A 27,899-nucleotide genomic window follows, 5' to 3' on the forward strand; every position below is an offset into this window, starting at 1 on the left:
CCATGCCCGGCTAATTTTTTCTATATATATTTTAGTTGGCCAGATAATTTGTTTCTATTTTTAGTAGAGATGGGTCTCGCTCTTGCTCAGGCTGGTCTCGAACTCCTGACCTCGAGCGATCCACCCGCCTCGGCCTCCCAGAGTGCTAGGATTACAGGCGTGAGCCACGGCGCCCGGCCTGATTACACACTTTCAAAAGAGGCGGGCAGATCGCTCGAAGTCAGGAGTTTGAGACCAGCCTGAGCAAGAGCGAGACCCGTCTCTACTAAAAATAGAAACAAATTATCTGGCCAACTAAAAATATATATAGAAAAAAATTAGCCGGGCATGGTGGCACATGCCTGTAGTCCCAGCTACTCGGGAGGCTGAGGCAGTAGGATCGCTTAAGCCCAGGAGTTTGAGGTTGCTGTGAGCTAGGCTGACGCCACGGCACTCACTCTAGCCCAGGCAACAGAGCGAGACTCTGTCTCAAAAAAAAAAAAAAAAGAATTAGGATTATCACCTAAAAAAGAATTCCAGCACTCTGGGAGTCCAAGGCGGGAGGATCACTTGAGGCCAGGAGTTCGAGACTGCCCTGAACAACATACAGAGACCCTGTCTCTACCAACCCCCGCCGCACCCCACCCCCCAAAAAAACCCCAGGAAATATAAGCCAGGCATGGTGGCATGGGCCTGTAGTCCCAGCTACTCGGGAGGCTAAGGCAAGAGGGTCGGTCACTTGAGCCCAGAAGTTTCAGGTTGCAGCGAGCTATGACAATGCCACTGCACTCCAGCCTGGGAGACAGAGTGAGACATTGTCTAAACAAAAAAAAAGGAGGAAACTAGAAGCTCAGAGTATTTTGTGACTTACCCAAGGATTATAGGAATGAAGAATATAGAATCTAAGGCTTCAACAACCCCCCGCACTGCATGGTGCTTGATAGGGCAACATTCCCAAGTCAAACAGGAAACATGTTAAGGGCAACTTCTTATAAGCTGGGAGTGTTGGGTACTAGGTTCAGCTGGAATTGTACTTTTGTAAGGCTAGAAGGACAATATTCCTAAAGGTCACAGGATCTAGGCAAGTGCCCAGGTCTTCTCTGATCACACTGGGAAAATACTGGAAAAGATGTTGCTGTTTTGTCTCTGCAGGAATGCAAACTCTGACAGTAGACTGCCCGGGTTTAAATCCCAGTTCTAGCACTAGCTATGTGACAATCAACTTTTGTGTCTTAGTTTCCTCACCTGTAAAATAGGGATAATAATAGTACCTACCCTCTTAGGATTGTTGTATTATTGAGTTAATGCACGTAAAGTAGTTGGAGTGCTTCATGGCACAAAGTAAGCACTAAGTGTTATTACTGCTGTTATTGCCAAAAAGCTGAGTTTCTTAGCTACAGGTTTTCAGGGGCCTCTGACAAGTGAAACAGCCTAAAAATGAAAGGAATCTGTAGTAGTAAGACCGTTAACACTCACTGCTCTGTTCCTTCCATCAAGACTATGACTCCATATTTTCACATCTTCTTTCCTTTTATTGAAAAAAATCTTAGAAAATGGCAGTTAATAAAGGCCACAAACAAATCAATAGGGATATACTGGTGGGAAACAGACAATATAAAACTAAAAATGCCATTGGCTTCTTTAATTGGTTAAGAGCACAAAATGTAACAGGCAGAAGGTCTGTTTTAAATTAAAAAGCTATGTTTTTTTGTTAAATTGTCCCCAAGTCAGATTTATACACACCCACAAAAATGGTGCGTGAAGGAAAGCTGTCAAAACACAAGAAGTTGTATCCTGAATTCTTTAAGGGAAATAGCTGTTGAAATAGGAATTAACACAGAGTCAGCAACAGGTTGACAATTTTTTTAAACTGAATCTTCAAATGCTGCATGGCACAAAGCTATATTATATAAAGTTCTGCTAGGTTCAAAGGAAAAGGTCTGTACAGCTTTTAGCAAAAATGCTTTTCCAGAAAAGCAAATCAAAACAACACCATCAGCAGACCAAGGAGGCTACAGCTAGACATCAGAGCTACAACTTCTCATATCTGTGCTAGAAAATCCTATTCATTCAAAATAGACTAAAATTTCAGGACAAAACAGGGACATTTTTAACATTTCTTACTTTACCCATTTTAAGTTCTCTGTTTCTTCCCCCCACCCACCTGGTAATTCGGCATGACCTGGCAGAAAGAGGATTGCTTTTTTAACTGGCTATTTCATTTTTCTTTCTGTGGTGAGACTGTCGTGGAGCCTGGATATTTCAGGCTCATACGCATCCATGACCAGTGTCCCACTGTGGTCAAAAAACTTAGCAATGGACTTGGTGAACTCAGCTTCCCGCTGCTGCTTTGTTCTCCCACTGATGAAGGTCAGCTTCAGGGTGTATTTGTCATCGAATCTAAGCATCAGGGAAAAGATAACAAATCAAAAACCAAACATAGAGATTAAACCAAACATAGAGAATTTAATAAAAAATAGAGATTAAACAGTAAAGCACCAAGTGTTTCCAAAGAACAGGAATAAGTTGGGCATGGTGATATAGGGAACCCACACATCCTTTAAGATAAGAAAGCCCCACCACCCACAGCTCCTAACTGCCTTCAAGATACTATTTAATAATTCTGATTCTTAAGTGCTGATACATCTTCCTGATTTAATTACTATGTGCCTCTTTTACCTTGTTTTACACCATTAAACCATCTTTTCTCTGGACTTTGCACTTGCCATGCTGGAAGGATCTTCCTAGTAGACTCTTCTACCTTATCTGACTAGTTCCTGTTTAATACTATACTTGGGCATAAAATTTTCTGGGAAAGCCTTCCCAAACCCTCCCAATCTGGGTCAGATGTGTCTCCTTTATCTTCTACAGCACCATCAACCAATATTCAACTCAAATACTGACGACCTATCATAAGCCAGGTCTAATAATAGGCTCCTACGTCAGCAATGTCAAAAATAAAACTATGTATTGACATGATGTGTACCTGTGTTCTTCACTGGACTGTGACATTCTTAAGGGCAAGGACTTTTGTTCTCTGCTCTTAACTTGCCAGGCAATCAAATATGTACAAATAAATGATGAACTGTGGCTTTCAAGGATGTTCCCCAATTCCAGGCTGCTTGGTCCTTGCACTCTGTAATTAACCTAGCTCTGGCTTCCACCCTGATCTCAGGCTGAGGATGCCAACTGCTTTACTACATGATTTACTACACTCCAGAGATTCCCCAGCTACATCTTAAGGTATCTTGAAGGTCTTTACTATTTTTATCCATTCAAGAAGGTTTAATAATACCAACTTCTGGTAGGCTGATACTCTCTGCCCCCACAACCTCTGTCCCATTAGGGCTTATTCAGTGGATTCTCAAGCTAGTATTATCTTTAGATAAAGAAGTTTCTTGAGTCTCTATTTCTGCATGTTTAAATGAGAAAATTTCCACCTACTTTTAGGATTACGATCATGATTACAACAGTACCCACCATTAACTAGCATTCAAAAAATCATAGCTCCTCAATACATTTTTGGTCTAGGCAGTAATTTCCAAATTGGGTAGCTAGCAGTGAAGGTCCCTGAACTGTTTTCAACACCTCAAAAGATTTTCTCAAGTTCTGAACCAACTGCTTCTAACTGACATCACAATAATTTTTGTACTTCTAGGCCTAGATTTATCAGCAGTTAATGGCTTTGATGGCAGGGCATGATGAGTTGTGACTTGATGTATTTTAGGAATGTTTATTCATTAATTCAAATATTTATTGAGCCCCACTTATGTGTCAAGCAGTTTTAGATGGTAAGGATATACAACAGTGAGCACAATACAAATGTCTGCCTTTGGGGACTTTCATTTTAGTGTATGTGAGGAAACAAACGGTTGTTTTAAAAATAAGATATTCTTTTAAATATGGTGGGTAGGCGAGGCTTCACTAAGGAGATATTTGAGCAGAGCCTTAAAAAAGATGAGAGAACAAGCTATCTGGAAAAAGAATATTCCAGGCAGAGGGAGCAGCAAGTGCAAAGGCCTTGAGGCAAGAACATGCTTAGAATGTTTGAAGAACAAGAAAGGGGGCCCATATGAACAGAATGGAGTTGGAGAGGATGAGAACCATAGGAGATGAGGTGTGTGTTTGTATTTGTATGTGGAGTGCAGAGAATACATTATGTGTGGACTTCTGAGACATACTTAGGATTCCAGCTTTTTTTCTAAGTTAGTGTTGAGCAAAGGACTGAGTTGATCTGACTTATGTTTCAAAAGGATCACTTTGCCTGCTGTGCTGGAAATAGACCACAGGCAGGAGAGCAGCTGCAGAGGTCCATTAGAACATTATTAAAGTAACCTAAGTAAAAGATGATGGTAGTGTGGAGATGGCAAATGGTCAGATGATATATTTAGATGGTAAAGCCGACAGGATTTACTGACAGACTAGAGAAAGGACTGAGAGAGACGAATCCAAATGATGCCAGAGGGAGCATCTGTAAAGATGGCATTGCCATTTACTGAGATGGGAAAAATCGAGGAAGAGCAGGTTTGGATGAGGAATAGGAGTTAGGTTTTAGATGTCAACTTTGAGATGCCTTTGAGATGCCCATTAGATAGAAAGCTGGGATACACATGGAGTTCAGAGAAGAGATCTAGGATGAACAAACAGATTTAGAGATCTTCATCATATAGGTGGTGTTTAAAGTCTTGAAAGTCTACATAAGTTTCACCTAGTAAGTGAATATAGATAGAGAAGAGGTTCCAGGAACAAGCTCTGGTGGCATTTCAAACTTAGAGAAATGGGAGATGAAGAATCACAAAGGAGACTCAGGAAAAGATATTAAGGTAAGAAGAAAATTAGAAGTGTGTGCTATCCTAGAAGCCTAGTTAAAAGAAAAAGTATTACCTGAGGAGAATAATTATTATAATTCTATCAAATGCTGCTGGCAGGTCAAGAAAGATGAGAAAAGAGAAGATAAGAGCAGATCCAAGTGATAAGAGGAAAAGGGGAGCAGAGAAATAAGACTGTGTGAGAGCACAAGGGGAAAGAATTTTTTTTTTTTAATTTGGGAGAAATTACAGTATGTTTGCATGTCAAAAGGAATGATCCAGCAGAGGGAAACATCAAGTAAGTGAGAAGGGATAAAATCTAGTGGACCAATGAAGGCAGGCTTTAGATAGAAACTTGGAAAGAAGGCAGAGTATGATGAGCACTGTAAGTGGGCAAGCAGTGATGGGAGACTTCTGACAGCTTCTATCTTCTCAGTGGATGGTGGACCATGGCTGCAGGCAGAGACTAATTAGGAGACCAAGGCTGCAGCCCAGCCCAGGTAAATGTTAACCATTTACACAATAAAACTTTCTACACATGTAAGCTGTGCCAGGCCCTGGCTTAGGGCTGGGGACCCAGGGGTAAATGAGACAGTCCCTGCATAAAATGCTCCTGAGAATACCTAGGAGTACCTAACCCAGACTAAGGTGTATTAGTGAAGGCTTCTTAGAAGAGGTGACAAGTAGGACTTAGCCAGGTTACAGAAAGATAATTAAGCCAGAGAGATGACTATGTTTAAAGGCATAGGGTCACTGGGAAACCTGGATAACTCAGCAAATTGCAAATTCCATAAAATTGGTAAAGTGAGAATATGTATTTTGGGAGGGGCATGAAAGAAAGCTAGAGATGTCACTACAGGATGGATGCTGAAAGACTGCACATGCTGAAGGAGTTTAGACTCTATACTGAATGTTCTGGGGAGCAACAGAATTGAAGACTTTTTACAAGGGAATCACATAGCTTGTGATAAGTCTGCACATAGTAACTGGTGAAGCCTTTCATGGCCATTTTCACATCACATGACCTGGCAGCTATGGAACAAGACACCAGAATCAGGCACTATTCAACTACTCTACAAGGCAGGGGAAGAAAGAAGACACGGCGGGGGGAGGGGGGCAGGGGAACAAAGCAAGAACACTCTTACTTCCTCTCCACCAACAATATGGCCGTTGGTAAAAATACACAGGGAATATGGAAAATCAGAGCCCTCACACGCTGCTAGTGGGATTGTAAAATGGTGCAGCCACTGTGGAAAACAGTCTGGCACTTCCTCAAATAATTAAAGACAGTCACCATATGATCCAGTAATTCCTCTCCTAGATACATCACCCAAGAGAAATGAAAACATACATACACACAAAAAAATGTACACAAATGTGTACAGCTGCATTATTCATAATGGCCAAGAGTTGAAAACAACCCAAATGTCTGTCAACTGACAGTGGATAAACAAAATGTGGTATATCCACTATTATTTGACCATAAAATGGAATGAAACATTGATACATGCTACAAAATGGATGAACCTTGAAAACATCATGCTAAGTGAAAGAAGCTAGTTGTAAAAGACCACATATTATATGATTCTATTCATATGCAATGTCTATAGAAGGGAAATCTACATACAGAGAAAACAGACTGGTGGTTGCTCATGGCTGGGGAAAATGGGAGGATAGGGAGTTAACAACTAAAGGGTATAGAGTTTCTTTTTGAGCTTATGAAAATGTTCTATTTTGACTCTGGTAACAGTTGCAAATATACGTAAATATACTAGAAACTACTGTACACTTAAATGGGTGAACTGTATGGTACGTGACCTATATCTTAATAAAGTTGCTAAAAATACAAAAGTCCCAGCCTGAGCAAGAGAGTGACCCTGTCTCTACAAAAAATAGAAAACTTAGCCAGGCAGGGTGATGCACACCTGTAGTTCCAGCTACTTGGGAGGCTGAGGCAGGAGGATCACTTGAGCCCAGGAGTTTGAGGTTGCAGTGAGCTACGATGATGCCACTGCACTCCAGCCAGGGTGACAGAGTAAGACTCTGTCTCCAAAAAAAAAACACAAAAAACCCCATAAAAATATAAAAGTTAGAATGGAAATAACCAAGATGTTGTTTGGTTCTAGAATTCTGCAACTTTGCTTAAGTGTCCTGGCAGAGGGTCTAGATTTATGATGTCTAAGGCCAAAGGGCAGCTAGGGGCCCTGTGAGGAGATAACTCAGATTCAACATCAAAATGAAGGTCTGCTCCTCACAGGCATCTCCACAAGTTGGCAATGAGAGATGTATGGCACTGATGCTATACTTACCTTCACATGTGAAGAAATGTACTTATAATTTAAAGGCCTACTATGCACTAGGAAGTACACCATGTGTTTTTAGAGATAGCGACTCAGCATGAATTCTGGGCTCAAATTTGGGCTGGAATTCCTGCTCTACCACTTTGAACTATATGACTTTGGAAGAATTAATTTAACCTTTTGGGCCTGTATTCTCATCTATAACATAGTCATTCTAAGGTTTAAATGAGACAATGCAGTTAGCACAATACCCAATATATAATAAATGCTCAAAAAACATTTGCTATTATTATAATTGGTATCTCATTTTCCCAACAACTGTAGGAGTCATTCTTGATCCTACTAAAGCTCAGATAATGTACTGATCTACCCAAAGTTATACAGCTAGAAAAAAACTGAGCTGGAACATGAACCCAGTTCTGGGTACCTACAAGGAACGTGTGTGTCAGTTGCACAAAGTTATTCCCACTCCTGGTTAAAAACAGACTCTGGATTATGCTTTTTTGAGTTGCCCAGTGCATTATTCCACAGATTCTTGACTGCATTCATGGAGTGCATTTAGGATCATAGAAGACACAGAAGTTAATGGGGTTCTTCAAAGATAACCAATCTCACACCTTTGGCCTTTACAGTTCTGCACTCTGAACTATCTCAGTTAATTGGTCATAAGGAAAAAAAGAATCATTCCTCATTCTTCCACCAAAGTATTTTCTTCCAGTCTATCCTCAGAGCACTTCTGTAATAATGCAATCTCAGAACTGCAGGGCTAGGAAAAACCTTCTAGATCATTCATACCCCTTTTTTCTCTTTACACGACTAGCACTATGATCTGCATAGAGTAGGTGCACAATAATCTGTTGTTGATAATGACAATACACCAGGACAAATCCAACACCAGGATTTAAAAGTCTGTGAAAATAGTCATACCTTTTAAGACTGGAGGACAGCTGCCAGATATCATCAGGATCCATCCCTGTAGGATCTTTCCTGTGGGCCACGAGAAAGATGCTCTTCTCCTTATATGAGGTATAAATGGTCAGAATCCCCATCATCACAAAATAGGTTCAAATAAAGTTAAGGGGAAAACACACAAACATACAAAAGAGAAGTAACACAAATTGACAAGAGCTATAAAAACTTTCATAATCATGGTCCTAAAAAAGGTAGTTCTATCTTGCTGCAGAAACACCAAAAATCTAGCTATTTCATTTTCATCCTTATAGTTATGTACTGAGAGAAGCAAGGCTCTGTTTAATTCTCCAACATCTCAAAACGGAAGAAAATTTAGAAGTACAGGGCATAAATCGGCTCTCATCTTTTATGTTCAAGGATAACATGTATAAGAAGATAACTAGTTTGTCAAGACTTTGTTGTAATTGTGCTTATTTCTTTACAAAAAACAACTAATAATCACCACAGATGATTATTATTATCCCATGTTCAAGGGTCATCAGAAAAGAAGTGACCCAAATAGTTAACTATAAGATCATTACTTCCTAAATATGTATGTACTTATTATATTCAGTTTTTAACAGTATTAACTACCATATTTGAGCACTTTTGCTGTACCAGAAAACTGGCATAAGAGCTTTGGGTACATCTGTCATGTAAATTTTATGAAGGAGGCAGGAAAGTATAATGCCAAGTAAATGGAGTTTGGAGTGAGGCAGTCCTAGATATAAATCTTGGCCTTTTACCAGTATGACTGTGACAAATTACTTTCTTCCCCAGTGTTCATGTCCTCACCTCTAAAATGGGGATAATACTGACTTTTTAGAATTTTCATGAGGTTTAAAGATAGGCCAGGTATGGTGGCTCATACCTATAATCCTAGCACTCTGGGAGGCTAAGGCGGGAGAATAGCTTGAGGTCAGGAATTCGAGATCAGCCTGAGCAAGAGTGAGACCCTATCTCTACTAAAAATAGAAAAAATTAGCCGCGTGTGGTGGTGTGTGCCTCTAGTTCCAGCTACTCAGGAGGCTGTAGGAGGATCGCTTGAGCCCAGGAGTTTGAGGTTGCCGTGAGCTAGGCTGACGCCACGGCACTCTAGCCCAGGCAACAGAGGGAGACTCTGTTTCAGAAAAAAAAGAATAGAAATGGAAAACATATATATATATGTGTGTGTGTATATATATATGACATATATGTGAGACACGGAAGACATTTATGATGGTAGTCACTATTATAAACAAAACTGACTTGATTATAAAAATGAGACGATCTGAAGTACTATCAAGGTAGTTCCCTTGGGAGGCCATATATCTGAAATAACATTGTTCAAACCTCTTTGGAACTCCCCTGTGAACTGTGTCCAGAACCCATGGCATATTTTTTGAACTGCCTTAATCGTGAAAAATTACTACCAGGATAACTACTCTGATTACTGAAAGGAGTCAAGGATCACTTGGTCCCACTTCTGGGGACAATGATTTGGGATAAATTTGGATAATGCCATTTTGACCAAGACCTGCTTTATTAGAGGCTTGCTGTCTCTCAAGGTAAATCCCCACAGGGGGGTTTTTAAAAATACTTCAGGTAGTGGCAACATTGTTTAAAAAAAGTTACCTACCAAAATGATTTCTTTTAAACAACTAGTATGGTGATGGCACATTGCAGATACTCAGTGCTATGTGACTACTACAAAAGAGGTAGAGCTGTATGTACTGATATGGAAAGATGTCCAGTATATTTTTTAGGTTAAAAATTTAGTGCAGAGCATCATTTGCAGATTGGGGGGGTGAGGACCACAAAGAATTGTTACTATGAACAGGTATAACTTTTGTAATAACAGTAATAGTATAATAAAAGTTCTTTGTATTCAACTTCTTGAGAAATAATTAAGCTGGGTAGGCAACAACCATGATTCTACTTTTATCATAAAAAGGAGAGGGGAAAGGAAACTATTACATACCAAATACATTATGAAATCTCTCATTTTATCTTTATGATAATTCTTTATCTTACCCATATTTATAAATGAGCATTCAAATAGCCTCAAAAAGTTAAGTTTATTAGCGCAAGATCACAAACACCTTGGATTTCAAACCCACGTTCTCTAGCTCCAGAATAGGTTCTAAATTTCGCACCTATACTCATGCTCAGTACCTCCTAGTCCAGCTCCTCAGCTTCAGGGAAACCTGACAGATCTGAATCTCTAAAATCTGATCCTCTCTTAATATCCTGGAATGAGTGGCTTGAGGCAGCCTGGCCTAAAGGGAAAAGTTCTGGGCTGGAAACAAGAAAAGCTGGGTCTCATTATCACTGTGTGTTTTGCTATTAAGTGCTCATATTAGGATAACCTCTACATTAATAATTAAAGTGAATTACAGATAAAATAATCACATTAAACCTAAAATATCAATGACGGTTATTACACAAATTTATAGCTAGCCCCAGCTCATAATGTTAATGTCTAATATTATCAGGCCCTAATACAAAAAAAAAAAAAAAAGTTTGTTTTTTTGGAGGGAGAAGCATTAGTAGAGTTTTTTAAAAATCATCACTAGAAAACAAACCTGAGCATACACAAAGGATATGATATGACACACAAAGCCAAAACAGGCTTGGACTCTGGAAAGGGGTGCATATAATCCCAAATCAAAGCCACTATGGCAAAGAAACAGGAGATTGTACAGATGGTGAGGCGACCATCAATTAGTCCAAAATTCTCCACATACTTGTACTTTTCCAGAAGTACCTAGAGAGAAGAACAAAGAATCAAGCTAACAGAAATGGTTCCTTCCTAGTACCTGCTTTTATTCTTGACTTCCATGATAAAAGTTATGTTAAGAATCATACAAATTCTTCTTCAAGTAATGCCCTCCAACTGGGATTTACCACTTGGAACAAGACTCAAGCCATTTATAAAGGATCCAAGAGAAAAAGTTCATCAACTCCTCATATAAAAAATTTTTCTAAAATCCTCAACTTTTCCCATAGCTAAAATTTTCTTTTCCTTTTATACATGGAGAAATGACTAATCATGGATGAATGTCCTCAGCCTTCTTTGCTCTAGGCTAATTAATCTCAAAAACACTAAATTACCAGCTTTCTTTAGATAGCTAACATTTATATTTTAACACATTTCCCCCTACTTATTACGTGAGAATTCTAGAAACTGCTTTCTGGCTTACTTTTTAACACTGAAAACTAAGGTCACTCCAAGTTACAGAAGAAAAAGATCCTCCAGGAGATGAGCCATCAGCTGTATACATGCTAAGGGACCCCTCCTCAAGGAAGTACCTTTTTGGCAGAATCATCCAAAGAATTCTTCACAGCTGATCCATCCCACTTGTCAATTTTTACAGGCTTATCATCAATCTTCCACTGTAAAACAAACAGGAAAGTTGTGCATCAAGAAACTTAGCATCTTACTAAAAGTATATGAACTACTTTCTCTTTTTTTTTTTTGAGACAGTCTTGCTCTGTCACTCTGGCTAGATAGAGTGCAGTGGCATCACCATAGTTTACTATAATCTCAAACTCCTGGGCTCAAGTGATCATCCTGCATCGGCCTCCAGAGTAGCTGGGACCACAAATGCACACCACCATGGCTGGCTAATTTTTCTATTTTTAGTAGCAACAGGGTCACTCTTGCTCAGGCTGGCCTTGAACTCCTGAGCTCAAACAATCCTCCCACCTCAGCCTCCCAGAGTGCTAGCATTACAGGTGTGAGCCAATGTGCCCGGCCTGAACTACTTTCTTAAGAGCATCCTCAATTATACATAACATTTACTCTTTGTCTTCTGATGTTGGAGAGCTAAAAGGCAAAACAATTAAAAATGAGGTTCAAGGAGACTAGGTCACTACAATCAGTTGGTACTCATGTGATGTTGCCAATCTCCATGTAGAGAAATAAAAATTTTAAGCCCAAAACCAGAATGCTGACATGGGCTACAGAGACTGTGTGATCTCACCTATCCTATCCTGATTTTATGCAAATAAAAGAGTATAGAAAAGAACTCCATTTGTTCATCCTTCCATTCTGTGACCACAAAACTCAGAAAATATGGATACATGAATTTACAGACACTAACAATATGGGGAGGGTCTCCTTTAATACATCTTTATCAGCAAACAATTTTTATATTTTACCAGCAAGTCTTAAGTTTAAGAAGACAGCAAATCCAGTATGGTCTGTTGGAAACAACATTAAATTTTTAATTACAAACCAAGTCCCAGACCCAGTCCCACCATCAGTTAGGCAGACAAACTCTGCTTCAATTTCCCTTACCGATAGAAATTTGTTAAGTTTCCCAAACACTGCCATTCAAAGGGAGTGTATCGTTGGATCATATGGTAACTCTATGTTGAACTTTTTGAGGAACTGGCCAACTAGTTTCCACAGTGCTGCAACATTTTACACTCCCACCCACAATATGTGAAGGTTCTGCTACATCCTCCACAAAACTGGTTTTCTTTTATATTATTATTATAGCAATCTTAGTGGATGTGAAGTGGTATCTCATCGTGCTTTTGCTCTGCATTTTTCTAACGACTAATGATAAGCATCTTTCATGTGCTTATTGGCTAACTGTATATCTTCTATGGAGAAATGTCAATTTATATCCTTTACCTTCTAAAAATTGGGTTATTGTCTTTTTATTACTGAGTTGTAAGATTCTTTATACAGTCTAGATACTAGACCCTTAACAGATATATGACTTGAAAATATTTTCTCTCATTCTGTGGATTGTCTTTTCACTTTGACAATGTCTTTTGACACAAAGTTTTTAATTTTGATAAAGTAAAAAACAATGCATTTTGAGATGCTATTAAAGTTCACTTTGGGCAGCATGGGGTGGCTCATGCCTGTAATCCTAGCACTTTAGAAGGATTGCTTGAGGTCAGGAGTTTGAGACCAGCCTGAGCAAGATCAAGAACTCGTCTCTACTAAAAATAGAAAAAAATTAGCTGGGCATGGTGGTGTGGTGCCTACAGTCCCAGCTACTTGGGAGGCTGAGGCAGAAGGATTGCTTGAGCCCAAGAATTTGAGGTTGCTATGAGCCAGGCTAACGCCATGGCACTCTAGCCTGGGTGACAGAGTGAGACTCTGTCTCCAAAAAAAAAAAAAAAAAAAAAGTTCAGTTTGCAAAACTGTGTTAAAAAGCCAGTATCTTTAAACACAACACACACAATTATAGTAGTACCATAGATAAACAGTTTTATCTCCTTTGTCAGTGCTAGGTCACAGGGCATAAGCACATCAGAAGTCTGGCGAGCTTAGATACCACCCAGGAGAGTAAAAGAGGAGATATGCCCTGTCTAAGAACACATGGTTGGTGGGTGACAAAGCCAAGGCTACAGCCAAGGTCTTCCACCTCAAAACAGATATTCTTCCTACTACATTAGCTAGCACAAGGCCCACTCTGGCATGGCAGGCAATGTACTGAGTAAGGCATTGGATTAAGTATTGGGGAAGACAGGCTCTGGAAATGTTACTAATATTGTGTGTGTTCTTGGGCAAGTTGTTTTACCTTCCCCTCTCCAACTATGTCCATGTCTATAAAATGAGGCTGGAATATCAGATGAGCTTCAGGTCTCTTTATTATAAACATTTCACTACTGATTAAGCAGAATAGTTTAAAAACAAAAAAACCTTACAATGTCAAAACCAAAAGGGACTTAAAAAGTCATTTAAGACAGTAGTTCTCAACCTGGAGGTAACTGTTAAAATGCAGAGGTAGTAAACAGAGATGTGTGGGGAAAATGCAAATGTCCAGGCCCCACCTTCAGAGTCTGATTCAGGTCTGAGAGGAAGTCCAAAATCTGATATTTTTAACTAATACCCAAGGAAGTCTGATGTAGACAGATTTCACATTATGTTCTGAAAAACATTTATCTAATAACCAGCTATAAGCAGCTATATATATATTGCCAAGACTTACCATATGCCAGATACTGCCTTTTAAGGTAAAAACTATTATTATCCCCACTTTACAGATGAGGAAACTGAAATACAAAGAAATTTCTTAACTTGCCCAAGAACACACATATGGCAAGTGGCAGAGCCAGAATTCAAAGCCAGACAGACAGCCTGGCTCCAGAGTTTGTGTTCTCAGCTAAGATATAAAATCTGTGTCTTATGATCGTGCTGATAGCCCAGTCAGGAAACAGAAATCCAGGTATGAGGATAAAAGGGTCTGGATATAGCTTCTGAAAACCATGGTTTAACATCACATGTCAATTTTCATAGCGAAAACAAATTAAGCAAGCAGCTTTTCTTTAGAGCTGCCAGGTAGAACAAAATACCTTGATGTATTTGGGGCAAAATAACTTCCTGCAATAAGTCATTCTGTGACAGAGGTTGGAAGACTATTTGCATACTTATTTTTAAGATCAGGAAACAAGAATTGCTGTGTTCTTAAAGTCAGTTTTGTAAGAGTAGAAACTCACATCTGTTTAGGGAAAGCTAGAAGCATACCTACATCTTTATCACATTTCTTTATGGCCAGTGAAACTATAGTTGCAGAAATGAAATAAAAACCCCCTCCCCAAAATCAAGACAAATCAAAGAAATTGTATTAACGTTACAGTCTCTCATTCCTACAGAGCAAAAGCCTCTCTAATTCATTCAGATTCTGCTCCACTGAGAATAGTATTTTCCCCATGTTTTCTCCCATAGTACCCTCAGTCTTCAAACAATTAGAGGCACCATCCTCTAAAAATGTTTCTGAAGACTGAGGTGGCAGATCTCAAATTTTTTGTCTGCTAAATTCAATGCTGCGAGTACTTATTCTGTGTTGATCACTATAAAGAAGCTCTCATGGGAAAATGGATAAATACAAATTGGTGGAATAATACAAGACAGTATGTCATATTAAGTGACAGCTTAATTGCCATGAGGAGCAAGTGCTAGAGGAATTAGACGGAGTACAGCTCAACATAAGGCTGAAATGATGTTTCCCAAGAAAAAGCACTTAAGTAGCTCTTGACTATTTTTTTTCCCCTTGTTGGTTAAATCTCCCAAGCTCTCCTTTGTGAGACCTTTTATCTATTTCTGATAAAGTTAGGGTTCTCAGCACCTTGTCATTCTATTAATATTTTTATGTACTCCTTTATAAAAAACATTGACCAGTATTGTACAATTTAATCCTTACAAGCCTATAATATGTATGAGTGTTCCCCAATGTTTACATAAGGAAATTTAAGTTTAGTAGTATCACATAACTTATTTAAAGCCATGTGGTTTTTAACATGCTGCAATAGAATTCAAACTTGTCTTTCTTTTCACCATATACTATAAACTAACATGGTATATGGCCTTATTAGAAGCTTCTAATTTTTATCTCTCCAAACTATCTGAATAACCTTCTTAAAACCACTTTATACAGTCTCAAAAACCTTCAACAGCTTCCTACTCCTACTTTGAGCAATTTATGCCCTCCTCAATCTGATTCTACCTATCACTACAGTTCCGTTAGAGAGCCTTCCAGTCAACTCACTACCTAAGAAACACCAAGCACCATCACATTCTGAAATGGTGTATCTTTGCTCAAGGAGACTTTCTAACTTGGTATGGCTTTTCTTTCTCTCTCCTCCCCCATAAGGTCCCAGTTCCACTCTCAGACATGAGTCTTTCCCTTATCAATTAGATCTCAGGGATCATTCTCTTTCTCATTTGAACTTATGTAAAGAGTACACATTTGAATACACCATATATTTCCTTAAATATATTTAATATTTTGAGTACCCCATCTCCCATATTCAGCTATGCTGAGTACTCCCTGACAGGATTCTTGATTTATTCCTCCGCCATCACACATCTGTATTGGACACTATGGGTTACAGAGACTGTTAAAGTATATGGTCTTATTTGATTCTCCCAAAAATCCTGTAATATAGGTGCTAGAGACACTAAAATTTCAGATGAAGAAAGGGAAACTTAGTGAGGTTAACTGACTTGCCAGTCTTCGTACCATTTGCAAGTAGCAGAGATACTCCAAAGGCAAAACCTTATGATCCCCAAATCCAAGTCCTTTCAATAACACAATGATGCCAAATATTAACCTGTAATCACTGCCTTAGCAGAATGTCCACGCTTAATGTTTGCTGGTGATGGTCCAAGCAGAGAGAAGAGCAAGAGCAGTCAGTGGGACAGGATGAGCATAGACTGTAAGGTGGTCACCCAGCAGGAAGGTAGGATTTATGTACGAACATGACCATCAATTCCCAATACTCTCACATGTCTCGAAGTAATTTACTGTCCCAACCTCCAGAATATGATCTTGTCTCTTAAGAAGGGTTGAGTGTGAGAACCATGTAATTCAAAACCAATGACACTCAAAAAAACGAGCAAAAAGATCTGGATCTGAAACCTTCAACATCATCCATATTCTCATCATCTAAGGCACAGGGAAGTCTGAAAGCTGTTTTCAATTAAAGTAAAACATCTTAGGCTGTGTGTGGTCGCTCACACCTGTAATCCTAGCACTTTGAGAGGCCAAGGAGGAAGGACTGCTTAAGGCCAAGAGTTTGAGAACCAGCCTGGGCAACATAGAGAGATCTCATCTCTACAACAAACAGAAAAATTAGCTGGGCATGGTGGCATGCACCTGTAGTCCCAGCTACTGGGGAAGCTGAGCCAGGAGGATTGCTTGAGCCTGAGAGTTTGAGGTTGCAGTGAGCTATGATGATGCCACTGAACTCTAGGCTGGGCAACAACAGAACAAGACCCTGTCTCAAAACAAACAAACAAAAAAAACAACCCAAACAAAAATCCTGACTGTTCACTATATTAAAGACATGCTTAACAATTTTCATCAAACCAGCCTAGGACCCTACAATGAGAAAATTGGAAGTTTCCTTAGGGCACATTAAGGCTAAATCTCTCATTTTACAAATGAGAAAACAGATAGAGCAAGCATATCTCAAGGTCACAGAGCTAACTTGAGGCAGAACCAACACTAGGACCCAGCTCTCCATGCAATTGCTTCTTCCAAGATGCTGTGCAAAGGGCAAGAAGGGCCAACGCAGGGACAGTTTTCCTTTTCTTTTAAGCCCTTGTTGCTAGGACTACGCAATTAAAAAATAAATTGGATGAGAGCAAGGGGAAAGGAGCAAGCGTGAGCAGGCAGCAGAGGACCTGCTGGCAAGCAGGTGGGGGGAGGAAGGGAGAGGGCGAGGAAAGCAAGAGGAAAAAAGGAAAAATCTTAAGGGCTTCTTCTCAGCCCAGTAGGGGAAATCCATACTCAAATATTTTTAGCATTTGGCGTATAGTGATAAAATGCCTAGAAACTTCAGTAAGCGTAAAGAACAAGAAGCACTTTAGAATCTGCAGCAGCAAGCAAGGGTGATGGTGGTGTGGAATTTGAGGGATACTGACTTTGAGTAGACTCTTTATTTCCTTCGGGCTTCAGTTTTCCCTCTCAGTGAAATGGGCACTATCAACAGTGGCCGGAGCACCACAGGGGAAATTGATGACCAGGTTGAAATGCCGGAATAATCAAATTACTCGAAGCAGCTGTGATGGTCAGCGTTAAGGACCAGGCACACTCGCGAAAAGGAAAGAAAGCTTAAAAAGGAGAGGGCCCAGGTTTGAGGTGCGGCGAGTGCGGACTACGAGCGCTCGTAGGTTTCTCACGGTGGGCCAGACAAGGGCTCCCCTCAAGAGGCCGCAGAAAATAAGGGGGACAGGGATGGGAAGGTGGGTTCGCGGCCTCTTAATCCACCCCAGGACTCGACTGTTCCCAAGAACTAGATCCTCACCTTATCCAACAAGCCGCTACGGCTACTGCCCGTCCCGCCGCTGGGGCCACCGCCAGCCCCACCGCTGCCTCCGCCACCACCGCTTCTCCCGCCCTGTGCAGCCGCCACCGCCATCTTGATCGCCTCCGCGTCTCCCTCCCCTCCGACTTGTCCGAAGCCTATTGGCTGAAGCTGACGAAGCGACGAGCCGGGCAGAGTCCATCGGGATCCGTAGTTCGGGGCTCGCGGACGCGAGGTTGTCAGCGGAAGTGGCCGCGGGGCGTGCCGGGACTTGTAGTAGAAGCTCCGGCCGCCCGTTGCCGCTTACATTGCCAGGCGCCGCGTCGCGGTTACTAAGGAGTGAGGAAGGTAGTAGAAGGCGCCACCGTGGAGCTGCTCCGAGAGCCCCGGGAGGCTCACAGGCGCGCATCCCGCCTGACCGGGAGGTCGTCTTCGCACACCGCTCGGAGGCGGAAGCGACGCCGGAGGCAGGTGCGGCTGGAAACTTAGTTGGCGTGAGTGAAGGGTCTGTCCCCGGCCCAGGTGTGGAGTTTCCGAAGGGAACGGGAGGAGCGCGTCTTCGTCCTCTTTTAGCCGTGTTGTGGCACCAATTATTCTTTCTAGCGACTGTCATTTTAGCTGTTAGTAATGTTTTCTTGTAATAGAGAACTCGCATTTACTGAGTGCCTGTTGTCTGCCAGGCAGTATCCTGTGTGCATTTACGTCCGTCCTCTCATTTAGTCCCGTAACAGCCCTGTCAAATGAGGAAACTAAGGAATTTACTCAAGGCCAGGTAGCATGTATCAGAATCCTGTTTTGAAGCCAATTTTGTTTTGTTTTTTAATACCTCAAAACGAATGGTATTTCCCCTCTGGCACTCTGCTTTTACAGTTTTAGGATGTCATAGTATTCTCAATTTTAATTAATTATTAATTCTATTATTTCCCACAAATATTTATTAAGCGCCATTATTGCCTGGCACTATACTAAGGGATACAGGGGGATCAAGATAGACCTGGTCGCTACTCTGGTGGAACCCTAGTCTGGTGACCTAGAGGTATCACATGGCAGTATTGTATCATACTATGTTCTATTACATTTTGTTACTTGTTTTTTACCCCCGTAGGCCCCCTATAAGTGTCCAAATGATTGAACAAATATCATTGAGATGCTTACTATGTATCAAGCCCTGTTTCTAGTCACCAGGGATATATCCCTGAATAAAACAACAACCTACCTTGGTGAACCTAACATTCATGTGAAAACAATTATCACTAAATAACATCAGATGAGATTTCCCTACTTCTGTGAAGCAATGCCAGGCCACTCCAGTCAGATGCCCCTGTAGCTTGTTGTTAGTTACTGTTTATCTTTTGTAACTTCTTATTTTTCGGGACCTATCTTTAATGTCACCTGCTTTGTAAAAATTTTCCCAATCTTTGCTTCCTCCTCCTTCACAGACTGCATGAAGTGCTCCTATAACATTTTGTTCATGGTTTGATTTAGTTTGATTAACACTTACTGAGACTCTTCCTTCAGTAGGCCAGGTCCTCTATGAGATGGAGGATGGAGAAATAAATAAGACCCAAGTCTGGCCTTGGAGGGATGCCCAGCCTAGGGTTAGTAGGGTGGGGAACAGGCAAGGAAGCAGCCCATTATAATACAGTACGGCAGACGGCCTCCATTGAGAAATGGGCCTGAGGTGGGGAGCACAGAGGAGGGTCAACCTGAGAAGAGGGAGATAGTGGAAAGCTGCTGTATGAGGCAGGCAAAGAAGAGGGGCAGAAGTGTGATAGCCAAAGGAATGGAACAAGCAAATATATGCAGATGAGGAACCTTAATACATGTGTGTGTGAGAGAGAGAGGGAGAAGAGTATGCGTGTGTGTGTGTGTGTGCGCGCGCGCGCGCGCGTGCGCACGTGTTGGAGCTAGGAGGCACTACAGTCAGATTGGCATTAGCTGCCTCAAGTTTGAAATAGAGACCAAAAGTAGCTGAAGCTAACCAGCCAGGCAGCCTATATGTCTGGAACTTGTACTTTTTTTATTCCACCATATAAACTTTATACTTCTCTTAGAGTTTCTTTCTAGATAATGTAACCCTGGGTTTATGTGCTCTTTTTGGCCCATTAGTTGTAGATCCACACCTGCTCACCTAATATTCCTTGTAGAGAACTGGAATTTCTGTGGTTAACTGTGTTCAGGTGTGTATGCCCCTTTACAAGCCTGAGTCTGATTCATCCTTTGTGTTATATACATAACAAATATCTTTTCCCAGACTGTCTTATCTTTCAATTTTGTCTTTGACATTTTTATCCTGCAGAAATTTTGTGTAAATGATTATATAAGCAACCTCTTCCTTTTAGACTTGTGCTTTGTGCATCTTATTTAAGCACTGCAGCTGTACCTCATTTTCACAAGATTATTCTCCTGTACCACCTTCCCATCTGTATCTCTGTTTCTATCTCTACATCTATATCTGTTTCTTGGATCTTTAGTCCTGTGTTTTTTTTTCTAGCCTCCAAGGCAAATTTTGGAACAGAAAGCTTACAGTAGAATATAATTAATAAGAAAGTTAAGAGCTCTGAATGGCATGCTAAGAAGGAATATAATATCTATTTTACAGGTGAAGAAACAAAAGAAAAAGGAAGTCAAGGGGCCATTCCCAAAATCAAAGATCAAGTAAGTACTCTGCAGACCTAAAGCCAGGTGTCCCTACTCTGTAAGTTACTGGAGGCTTCTCCAACAGTCATCATCTCTGACATTTCCCAGCAGCAATTTACTCATTCATTCCTTCATTTACCTATCTAGCAGAGAAGTATGATTGGTTATAAGAGAGATCTCCTAAAAGACGTATTGTCTGAATATAAGTTTGTCCCCATCCATCCGTCTATCCATTAATCTTCCCAACATGTTTTTAGTGAGTCCTAGGCTCTATGCTAGGTACTGGGATTACATAAGTAAGTAAGGTAATCATAGGCCCCATAGCAGGTGGGAAGTTAGTGAGGGAAGCAAACAGTTATAATAAAATGATAAGTACTATACTAGGAGAAGTATTGGGTATTATAGGAACACACTAGAAGGGCCTCCAACCCTTTTCAGGGAAGGTGAGGGACCAGGAATTCATAGTGCCCAGTGTTGGACCAAAGGAGATACCAACATTCATTCATTCATCCATTTATTCCACAGATACTTATGGAATTTGTTATGTGCTAGATACTGTGTTTGGAATAAATTGATGAATACCATAGATACTGTCCTTCCCCTGGAGGAGTTGAAAGTCTAATTAGATATGTATATATATATGCATATATATCTGATGTACACAAACCCACCTACCTTGGGTCCTAGGAGTTCTATCATATCTTTCATTTGGCTCACATGTGTCTGTTGGGTATTTCCTATGAGCTAAGTCCCAAGGGTGCAAGAGAGGGAATTAGATGTGTTTCCAGACTTGGAGATTCATAGTCCATTGAAGGAGCCCCCTCATATAGTTAATAACATTATGAGGTAGAAAAGACTCAGGCTGTGAAAGAGATAAAGAAGAAAGACTCCAGGGCTTAGCAAAAGCAGCAATTATTTCCACTGGAAGGTTCAGCAAAGGCTTTGTGGAAGGGGTGGTATTTAGATAGGGTATAGAAAGATGATTTTTTTCTATCTGTTCTATCCATTACCTCATTTAATTCTTACCACAATTCTCCAAGGCACAGAATTTTTATCCTCATTTTATATGTGATAAATCTGAGACATATAGAGGTAAAGTTATTTGTCCAAGGTCACTCAGCTTAGTAGTAGAAACTAGACTCAAGCATAAACTTCCCATTTCCAAAATTGTTTCCCTTCTTACTGTATCACTTTATATTCATAGAGTGAATATTTATCACTTCTGGGAAAATTTCTCTCAGAACACCTTGATCCCAGCTTTCCACACTGTTCATTCCTTTTACTGAACTCTTCCTAGACCCTCCATGTTGTGATCCCACATTCTTTGTATGGCCTCCCTTCCCCCAGCCAGGGGCTTGCAGTTTCCCAAATCTCTGCTACTTCAAATTGTCTGAAGCTGTCCCAAAGAAGATTTGGGTATGGCTAGATCACTTTAAAGAGAAATTCTAGACTGGGTGCGGTGGCTCATGCGTGTAATCCTAGCACTCTGGGAGGCCGAGGCAGGTGGATTGTTTGAGCTCAGGAGTTTGAGACCAGCCTGAGCAAGAGCAAGACCCCGTCTCTACTAAAAATAGAAAGAAATTATATGGACAACTAAAAATATATATAGAAAAAATTAGCCGGGCATGGTGGCACATGCCTGTAGTCCCAGCTACTCGGAAGGCTGAGGCAGGAGGATTGCTGGAGCCCAGGAGTTTGAGGTTGCTGTGAGCTAGGCTGATGCCACGGCACTCTAGCCTGGGCAACAGAGTAAGACTGTCTCAAAAAAAAAAAAAAGATTAAAAAAAAATAGAAATTCTAAGAGCTCAAGATTTAAGAAACTTAGATCCTTGAGGTGGCAGTGGAGCTCAATCTTAAAGGATGAGATCAACCAGATGAACAAGATGGAGAAGTGTATTTTAAGCTGAACAAACACCAAGACCAAAGACAGGGAAGACTGCATGTGAATGGTCTGTTTTGGGAATAGAAAATGACTCCATGGGCCTGAATGGGCAGGACTGACTGGAGCTGCAAAGATTAGGATATTGGCCCCCAAGGACTTTGAATACCAGGCTCAGGCATCTGGCCTTCATGCTTAGGGGGAACCCAGTCAGAAGACTGTTGCAGTATTCTAGGAGGGAGATGATGAAATATTGATGAAAGCAGTGGAGATGGAGAAAAGTAGACTGTTGGAACAGTATTTCTGAGCTGGAATTGTCATGGCTCAGTGACCAATTAGATGTATGAGATGAAGAGGAGCTGCATGTAGGACAACATTCAGGTAGTGCCCAACTATGCATTTTTAAGACAAAAGGAAATATATGTTATTAAATTTGAAAATCCAAGTAATAGGAGTTTATTTTATTGAATTGGACTTATTGTTAAATTCCTACACCATGAAAATAAAAGAATATCAATCAGAAAAAACAAACTGCTAGCCTGGAGTTTATCCTGGTTCCCAGGTATGTTTTAGTTTGGCCTGCACACTGTTTTAAAGTGGCAAATTAGTTGCTAACACTCAAATAATTAGGAGATTTTATATATAAAGCAGACTTCTTGTGAAAAAATGGGACAATCTAGCAACACTGACTTAGGCAGCAATTGGCGAAAACTAAATAGTGGCCACCTCTGTGGACATGTGCACACTCACACACACTCTCACGCTCCCCTTCCCACTCTCTCCTCTCTCTCATCCAGCTTTCTTCACTCACTCACGTGGGCTTCCCAACTCCTATGACCATTTGTGTTTGCAACTCCTGGCTAAAATGTAGGTTTTTGCAAAGTTTGACATCAGACTATAGTAAAGAGTTATATATATATATATATTTTTTAACCCAGCAAATTCTTTAACTTCACAATCCTTCAATGACAAATGATAAGTACAGTTGTGATTATCTGCTCCCTTGAGGAATTATTTATGTGTCTGGCTCCCTGAAGAGAATAACAATTTGATGAAGAAAAGCCTGAGTCAGACTCTAGAATCAGAACCATATTCTCTTTCCACTATATATTTTTTTGAGACAAGGTCTCACTCTGTCATCCAGGCTGGAGTGTGGTGGCATTATCATAGCTCACTGCAGCCTCCAACTCCTGGGCTCAAGCAATCCTCCTGCCTCAGCCTCCTGAGTAGCTGTGACCATAGGCCCGTGCCAGCGCACCAGCTAAATTTTTTATTTTTTGTAGAGACAAGGTCTCTCTATGTTGCCTAGGCTGGTGTCAAACTCCTGCCTTGGCCTCCCAAAATGCTGGGATTACAGGCACGAGCCACTGCACCTGGCCCCTTTCCAACTTTTGTGCATGTACACAGGTGCATGTATGGGCGTGAGCACATGCTTGCACACACACACCCCTACCTGCCTAAGAGACTCACTGTAAATTGGTATTGGAGAGTCTCTGAGAGCCACATGACAGCAGATAGGAAGTGGAAGGTTATTTCTTTTGTGTTCTTTTTATTCTTTAGGTGTCAGGGAGATGGAACACTCAGGATATTTGAAACCTCTTCCCCATCACACTGTCCCTGAGGGAGCCTGCCCTCCAACCCCCTCCATGAGAGAACCCTTCCCCTGGGCACTGGGTGCCCTTCCTCCTGCCTCTTTAGGGATGCCTCTGTAGTTCTGCCCACCTTTCTCCTACATTCTCAGCCTTTCCTCCTCGACTGGCTCCTTCCTCCCAGTCAATAGATGTAGTCAAGCCTTTCTCATCCTCTTAATAAGGATACTAATAGAAAATGATCAACATGAGTGAGCCACGTGCCAGGTACTAAGTCCTTTCACAAACATTGTCTCATTTGATCATCAAAACAGCCCTATGAAGTAGATGCAGTCATTGTCCACATTTCACAGAGGAAAAATCAAGGTATAGAAAAGCTAAGTAACTTGCTCGAGACTACAAAACTAGTAAGTGGCGGAGCTAGGATTCGAACCCACACAGTGGCTTTCCAGAGTCCATGTTCTGGAGTGACTCTGTCCACTCAGGTGGAAGGCAAGTGCTAACACTGCATTTGCACAATTCTGAGAGAGAGCATGTGTCCCCTTAGGTTTTCCTCAGGGACCTTGCTTACCTTCCCCTGTCCCAGCCCTGATGTTCACACATCTCTTGACTTTATCTTCCTTCTCCCAGCTGTCTTGCTTTTCTCCTCCCTTTCAGAGCCAATCTTGAAAAACGTGCTTACATTCACTTTTTGCACTTCCTCACCTTCCAGTCACTCATCTATACTCAAAGTCTGGCTTTAACTCTACTCTTCCCCTGAAACTGACCACCTGCTTCCTCATGGCCTATTTTTAGTCCTCACCTCCCCTGACTTTTCGGCTTCTCTCTCCCTCTTTCACATAGCTTTCTGTTCCCTAGACCTGACAACTTTCTGCTCACCCTGCACCCCCCAGTTCTACTGCTCTAAAATTCCTTTCTGAAAGCTCCAGGGGCTTCTCCTCCTTTGTCCACACATTAAGTGCTCATGTTTCCGATCAGTCTCACTCCTCTTTTTCTTATCCCTCCCTCCATCCCTTTTTCCCTCCTTTTTTTCTTTCTATCTGTCTTTCTTTAATTCTTCAGTTTATTAACAAGAACCCTCATCATCTCTCTCCTGGGCTGCTACAATACTCCCCTAACTGCAATCCCAGTTGCCAGCAGCCACTTTGATCTCATGCTATATTTGTAAGACCTCTCTTTATAAAGCACAGCTTGGATCATGGCTGTACCCAGCTCAGAAATTGTCCGTGGCTCCTGGTCACCTACAAGATGAAGCTTGAGCTCCTAGCCTGGCACCGGAGGCCCTTGAGGAGCAGGCACCACCCTTCCTGTCCATCCTTATTGTCCAAGACTCCTGAACACACATGCTTCCCCTTCCTGGGGCAGGTTGTTTCTTTACTGTGTGCAGCCATGCCCTCAGTTCTATGGCCCTTGTTTGGAATGCTTATCCTTCTATCAGCAATACCAGGTGATACCAGCTCTCTCTATTAGCTGATATCAAGTCTATGTAAAAACTCAATTCATCCCTCAAATTCTATTTATCCCGTTCATATTTCATTATTTGCATATCATCTTCTCTAAGATGTGAGCCCTCTCTTCTCTGAACTGTTAAAACTTTTAGTATGTACTTAATATGTGCCAAGTACTGCGTTTCTCACTTGATCCTGTCATCTGTCTATTAAGGTAGGTATTATCACCCCCATTTTACAGGTGAGGAAACCGAGGCTCAGAGGAGTAGAGTAACTTTCCCAGTCATTAGAATGAGAAATGATAGAGCCAGGATTCAAACTAAATCTATCTGAGCCCACAGGTAATCCTCTTTCTAGAGTTCCATTGAGTTAGGATTGATTTGAACGGAAAAACCCAGGGCCTTGTCTCTCTCTTCATTTAAGCAGCCAGCCCATTTCTGAAGCAGGGCAGTGGGCCTCTAGGGCCTCAGAGGCAGGGTGTGTGCTGGGTGTGGTGGTCTTGTTGGGCTCACAAGCTGCGATGGGATGAGAGAGCTCCACTGTACCTTCTCACTCTTCTGCTTCCTCACTTTCCTTGCATGGCTCTCAGGGAGATGGCCTACTCAGGAATCTACAAGCTGGATGATGGGAAGCCTTACCTGAGCAACTGCTTTCCAGCCAAAAATCTGCTTCGGATGCCAGAGGAAGGTCAGGAGACTTCTCAAATTTGTACCTTTTCCCCACACCCAGCTCCTGCCTTAGACTGTTTCTCACATCTGTTTCTTCCTCTCCAGCCCCTTCACTACTGTTCCTTGACCCACTCAATCCTACCCCTCCAATTTATCTCCTGTAGCCTCAGTGGGACTGCTAAAGTGCACATTTAACCATAGTGCCTCCTTCTGTTCAGTGACTTCCCATTGCTGACTCCTTTATTTGGCATTCTATGTCATTCAAAGTCTAACCTGCCGTAATCCTCTGCTACAGCCCCATTCCTTTATTTATGCCCTATTCCACAGTGCTCTTTTTTTTTTATTATTAATAAGAGATGAGAGTCTCGCTATGTCGCCCAGGCTGGAGTGCAGTGGTGCAATCATAGCTCACTGTAGCCTTGAACTCCTGGGCTCAAGTGATCCTCCCACCTCAGCCTCCCAAATAGCTAGAATTACAGGCATGCAACTGGCCTCTCTCTTTACATACCTTTTTTATTTTCCCTGAATGTTCCTGCCCTCATTCTAGTTAGCCAGACTTCTCATTCCACAAAGCCCAGCTCTTCTCCTTTTTCTGGTAAGTCGTGTCTGTTGACCATAGCATTTAGCTCCCTTCCTCTCTTGTGAGGTGTCTTCTTATCTGTCTTTTATTTGATGAGTAGTCATAGCCTGTCAATCTCCTATATTAAATGGCTTAAACTCAACTCTGCTAAGACAAATATTTGTCTAGTTAAAAACTCCCCTGGAGCAGGGATTCCTCATAATACTGAGCAGAGCCCTATAGATGGAACACTGTCTGCAAGGATGAGTTCTCTGGTTTGGATTTGTTGCTTTGAAAAGGTAGGGCAAGAGAGAAGTATACCTTGTTTACACTCAATGTTGTGACTTGTTGGTCACTCTGTACATGCAGTATTGGAAGAACCTTCTCCTGTCTGTCCTCCCCACTTCTCTAGAATTATTTCATTTTTCACATAGAGAACTTCCCTGGCCACCTACCTGTCCAACACCATCCAGTGGAGCTATCAGTATGAACTCATGGTTTTTCCTCTCTCTCTTGCACACACATATACACACATAAACGGATAGATACAGAAATAAATACAGATGTGTGTATCTGTACGTGTTAGTGTACATAGTTAAATTACATGTTCCACTGAGAACAATGACACCTCTGTAGCAAAGAGCATACCTGGTGCCATTCCCAAATGAAAGGAGCAGGGGCTCCTTGGAGAAATAGTTGTTTGCAAGGCTGGGACAGGAAAAACACAAGTTGATCCTGAAACATCTTGTGGTGCCAAAAAGTAAAGAAGTGCTCAGAAAAATGATGTCCATGTTGAAAGGACATAGGAGCCAACTTGAAGGAGCTCCCAATGGCCAAAGCTGGGACAATTTGAGCAATGAAATAAACTAATGGTAGAATTTGGTTGTAAACCATAGAATAAATAAATATCCATGAATCCATACTGATATAAATAAATATTTGAATAAGCGAGGGAGAAGGAATAGCTCTTTCTTATGGTAGAATTCCAATTAAAAAATGTAGAAGGGATGAGGGAAATAGAAAATCACCATTCAAACATCACAGTAATAATTTTTGCAGGTAAGAATGCATGGATATTGAATCAATCAGAATTCTTCAGAGAAACAGAAATAGTAAGAGAGTTGTTTTTGTTTTTTTTTTTTAAAGGAATTGGCTTATGTGATTGTGGGGGCTGGCAAGTCTGAAATTTGTAGGTCAGGCTGGTAGGCTGGAAACCCTTGGGGAGAAGCTGATGCTGCAGTGTTGAGGTAAAATTTTTTCTTCCTCCAGGAAACCTCAGTTTTCAACTCATTGGGTGAGGCCCACCCACATAAGCATTAGTT

At 41.2% G+C, this 27,899-nt stretch overlaps 2 protein-coding genes across 2 annotated transcripts in view; one reads left to right on the forward strand and one right to left on the reverse strand.

The window, feature by feature from the left end:
• Nucleotides 1–1,490: 1,490 nt before the first annotated feature.
• SPCS2 (signal peptidase complex subunit 2) lies at nt 1,491–17,947 on the reverse strand. Its single transcript, XM_045555470.1, has 5 exons — nt 17,795–17,947; nt 11,330–11,413; nt 10,624–10,784; nt 8,015–8,149; nt 1,491–2,379 (listed from the first exon to the last, which is right to left on the reverse strand). The coding sequence occupies exons 1-5, from the start codon at nt 17,906–17,908 to the stop codon at nt 2,193–2,195; spliced, it is 681 nt and encodes a 226-aa protein (XP_045411426.1). The 5' UTR covers nt 17,909–17,947; the 3' UTR covers nt 1,491–2,192.
• A 148-nt stretch (nt 17,948–18,095) lies between these two features.
• XRRA1 (X-ray radiation resistance associated 1) overlaps nt 18,096–27,899 on the forward strand; it is a 69,725-nt gene continuing 59,921 nt past the window's right edge. Inside the window, exons 1-3 of the mRNA XM_045555473.1 lie at nt 18,096–18,265; nt 20,397–20,452; nt 25,940–26,037. Coding sequence (XP_045411429.1) covers nt 25,944–26,037 — 94 coding nt within the window. The 5' untranslated portion in view covers nt 18,096–18,265; nt 20,397–20,452; nt 25,940–25,943. The remainder of the gene's footprint in view (nt 18,266–20,396; nt 20,453–25,939; nt 26,038–27,899) is intronic.

The sequence above is a fragment of the Lemur catta genome, chromosome 7, assembly GCF_020740605.2.
Source record: "Lemur catta isolate mLemCat1 chromosome 7, mLemCat1.pri, whole genome shotgun sequence".
NCBI lineage: Eukaryota > Metazoa > Chordata > Mammalia > Primates > Lemuridae > Lemur > Lemur catta.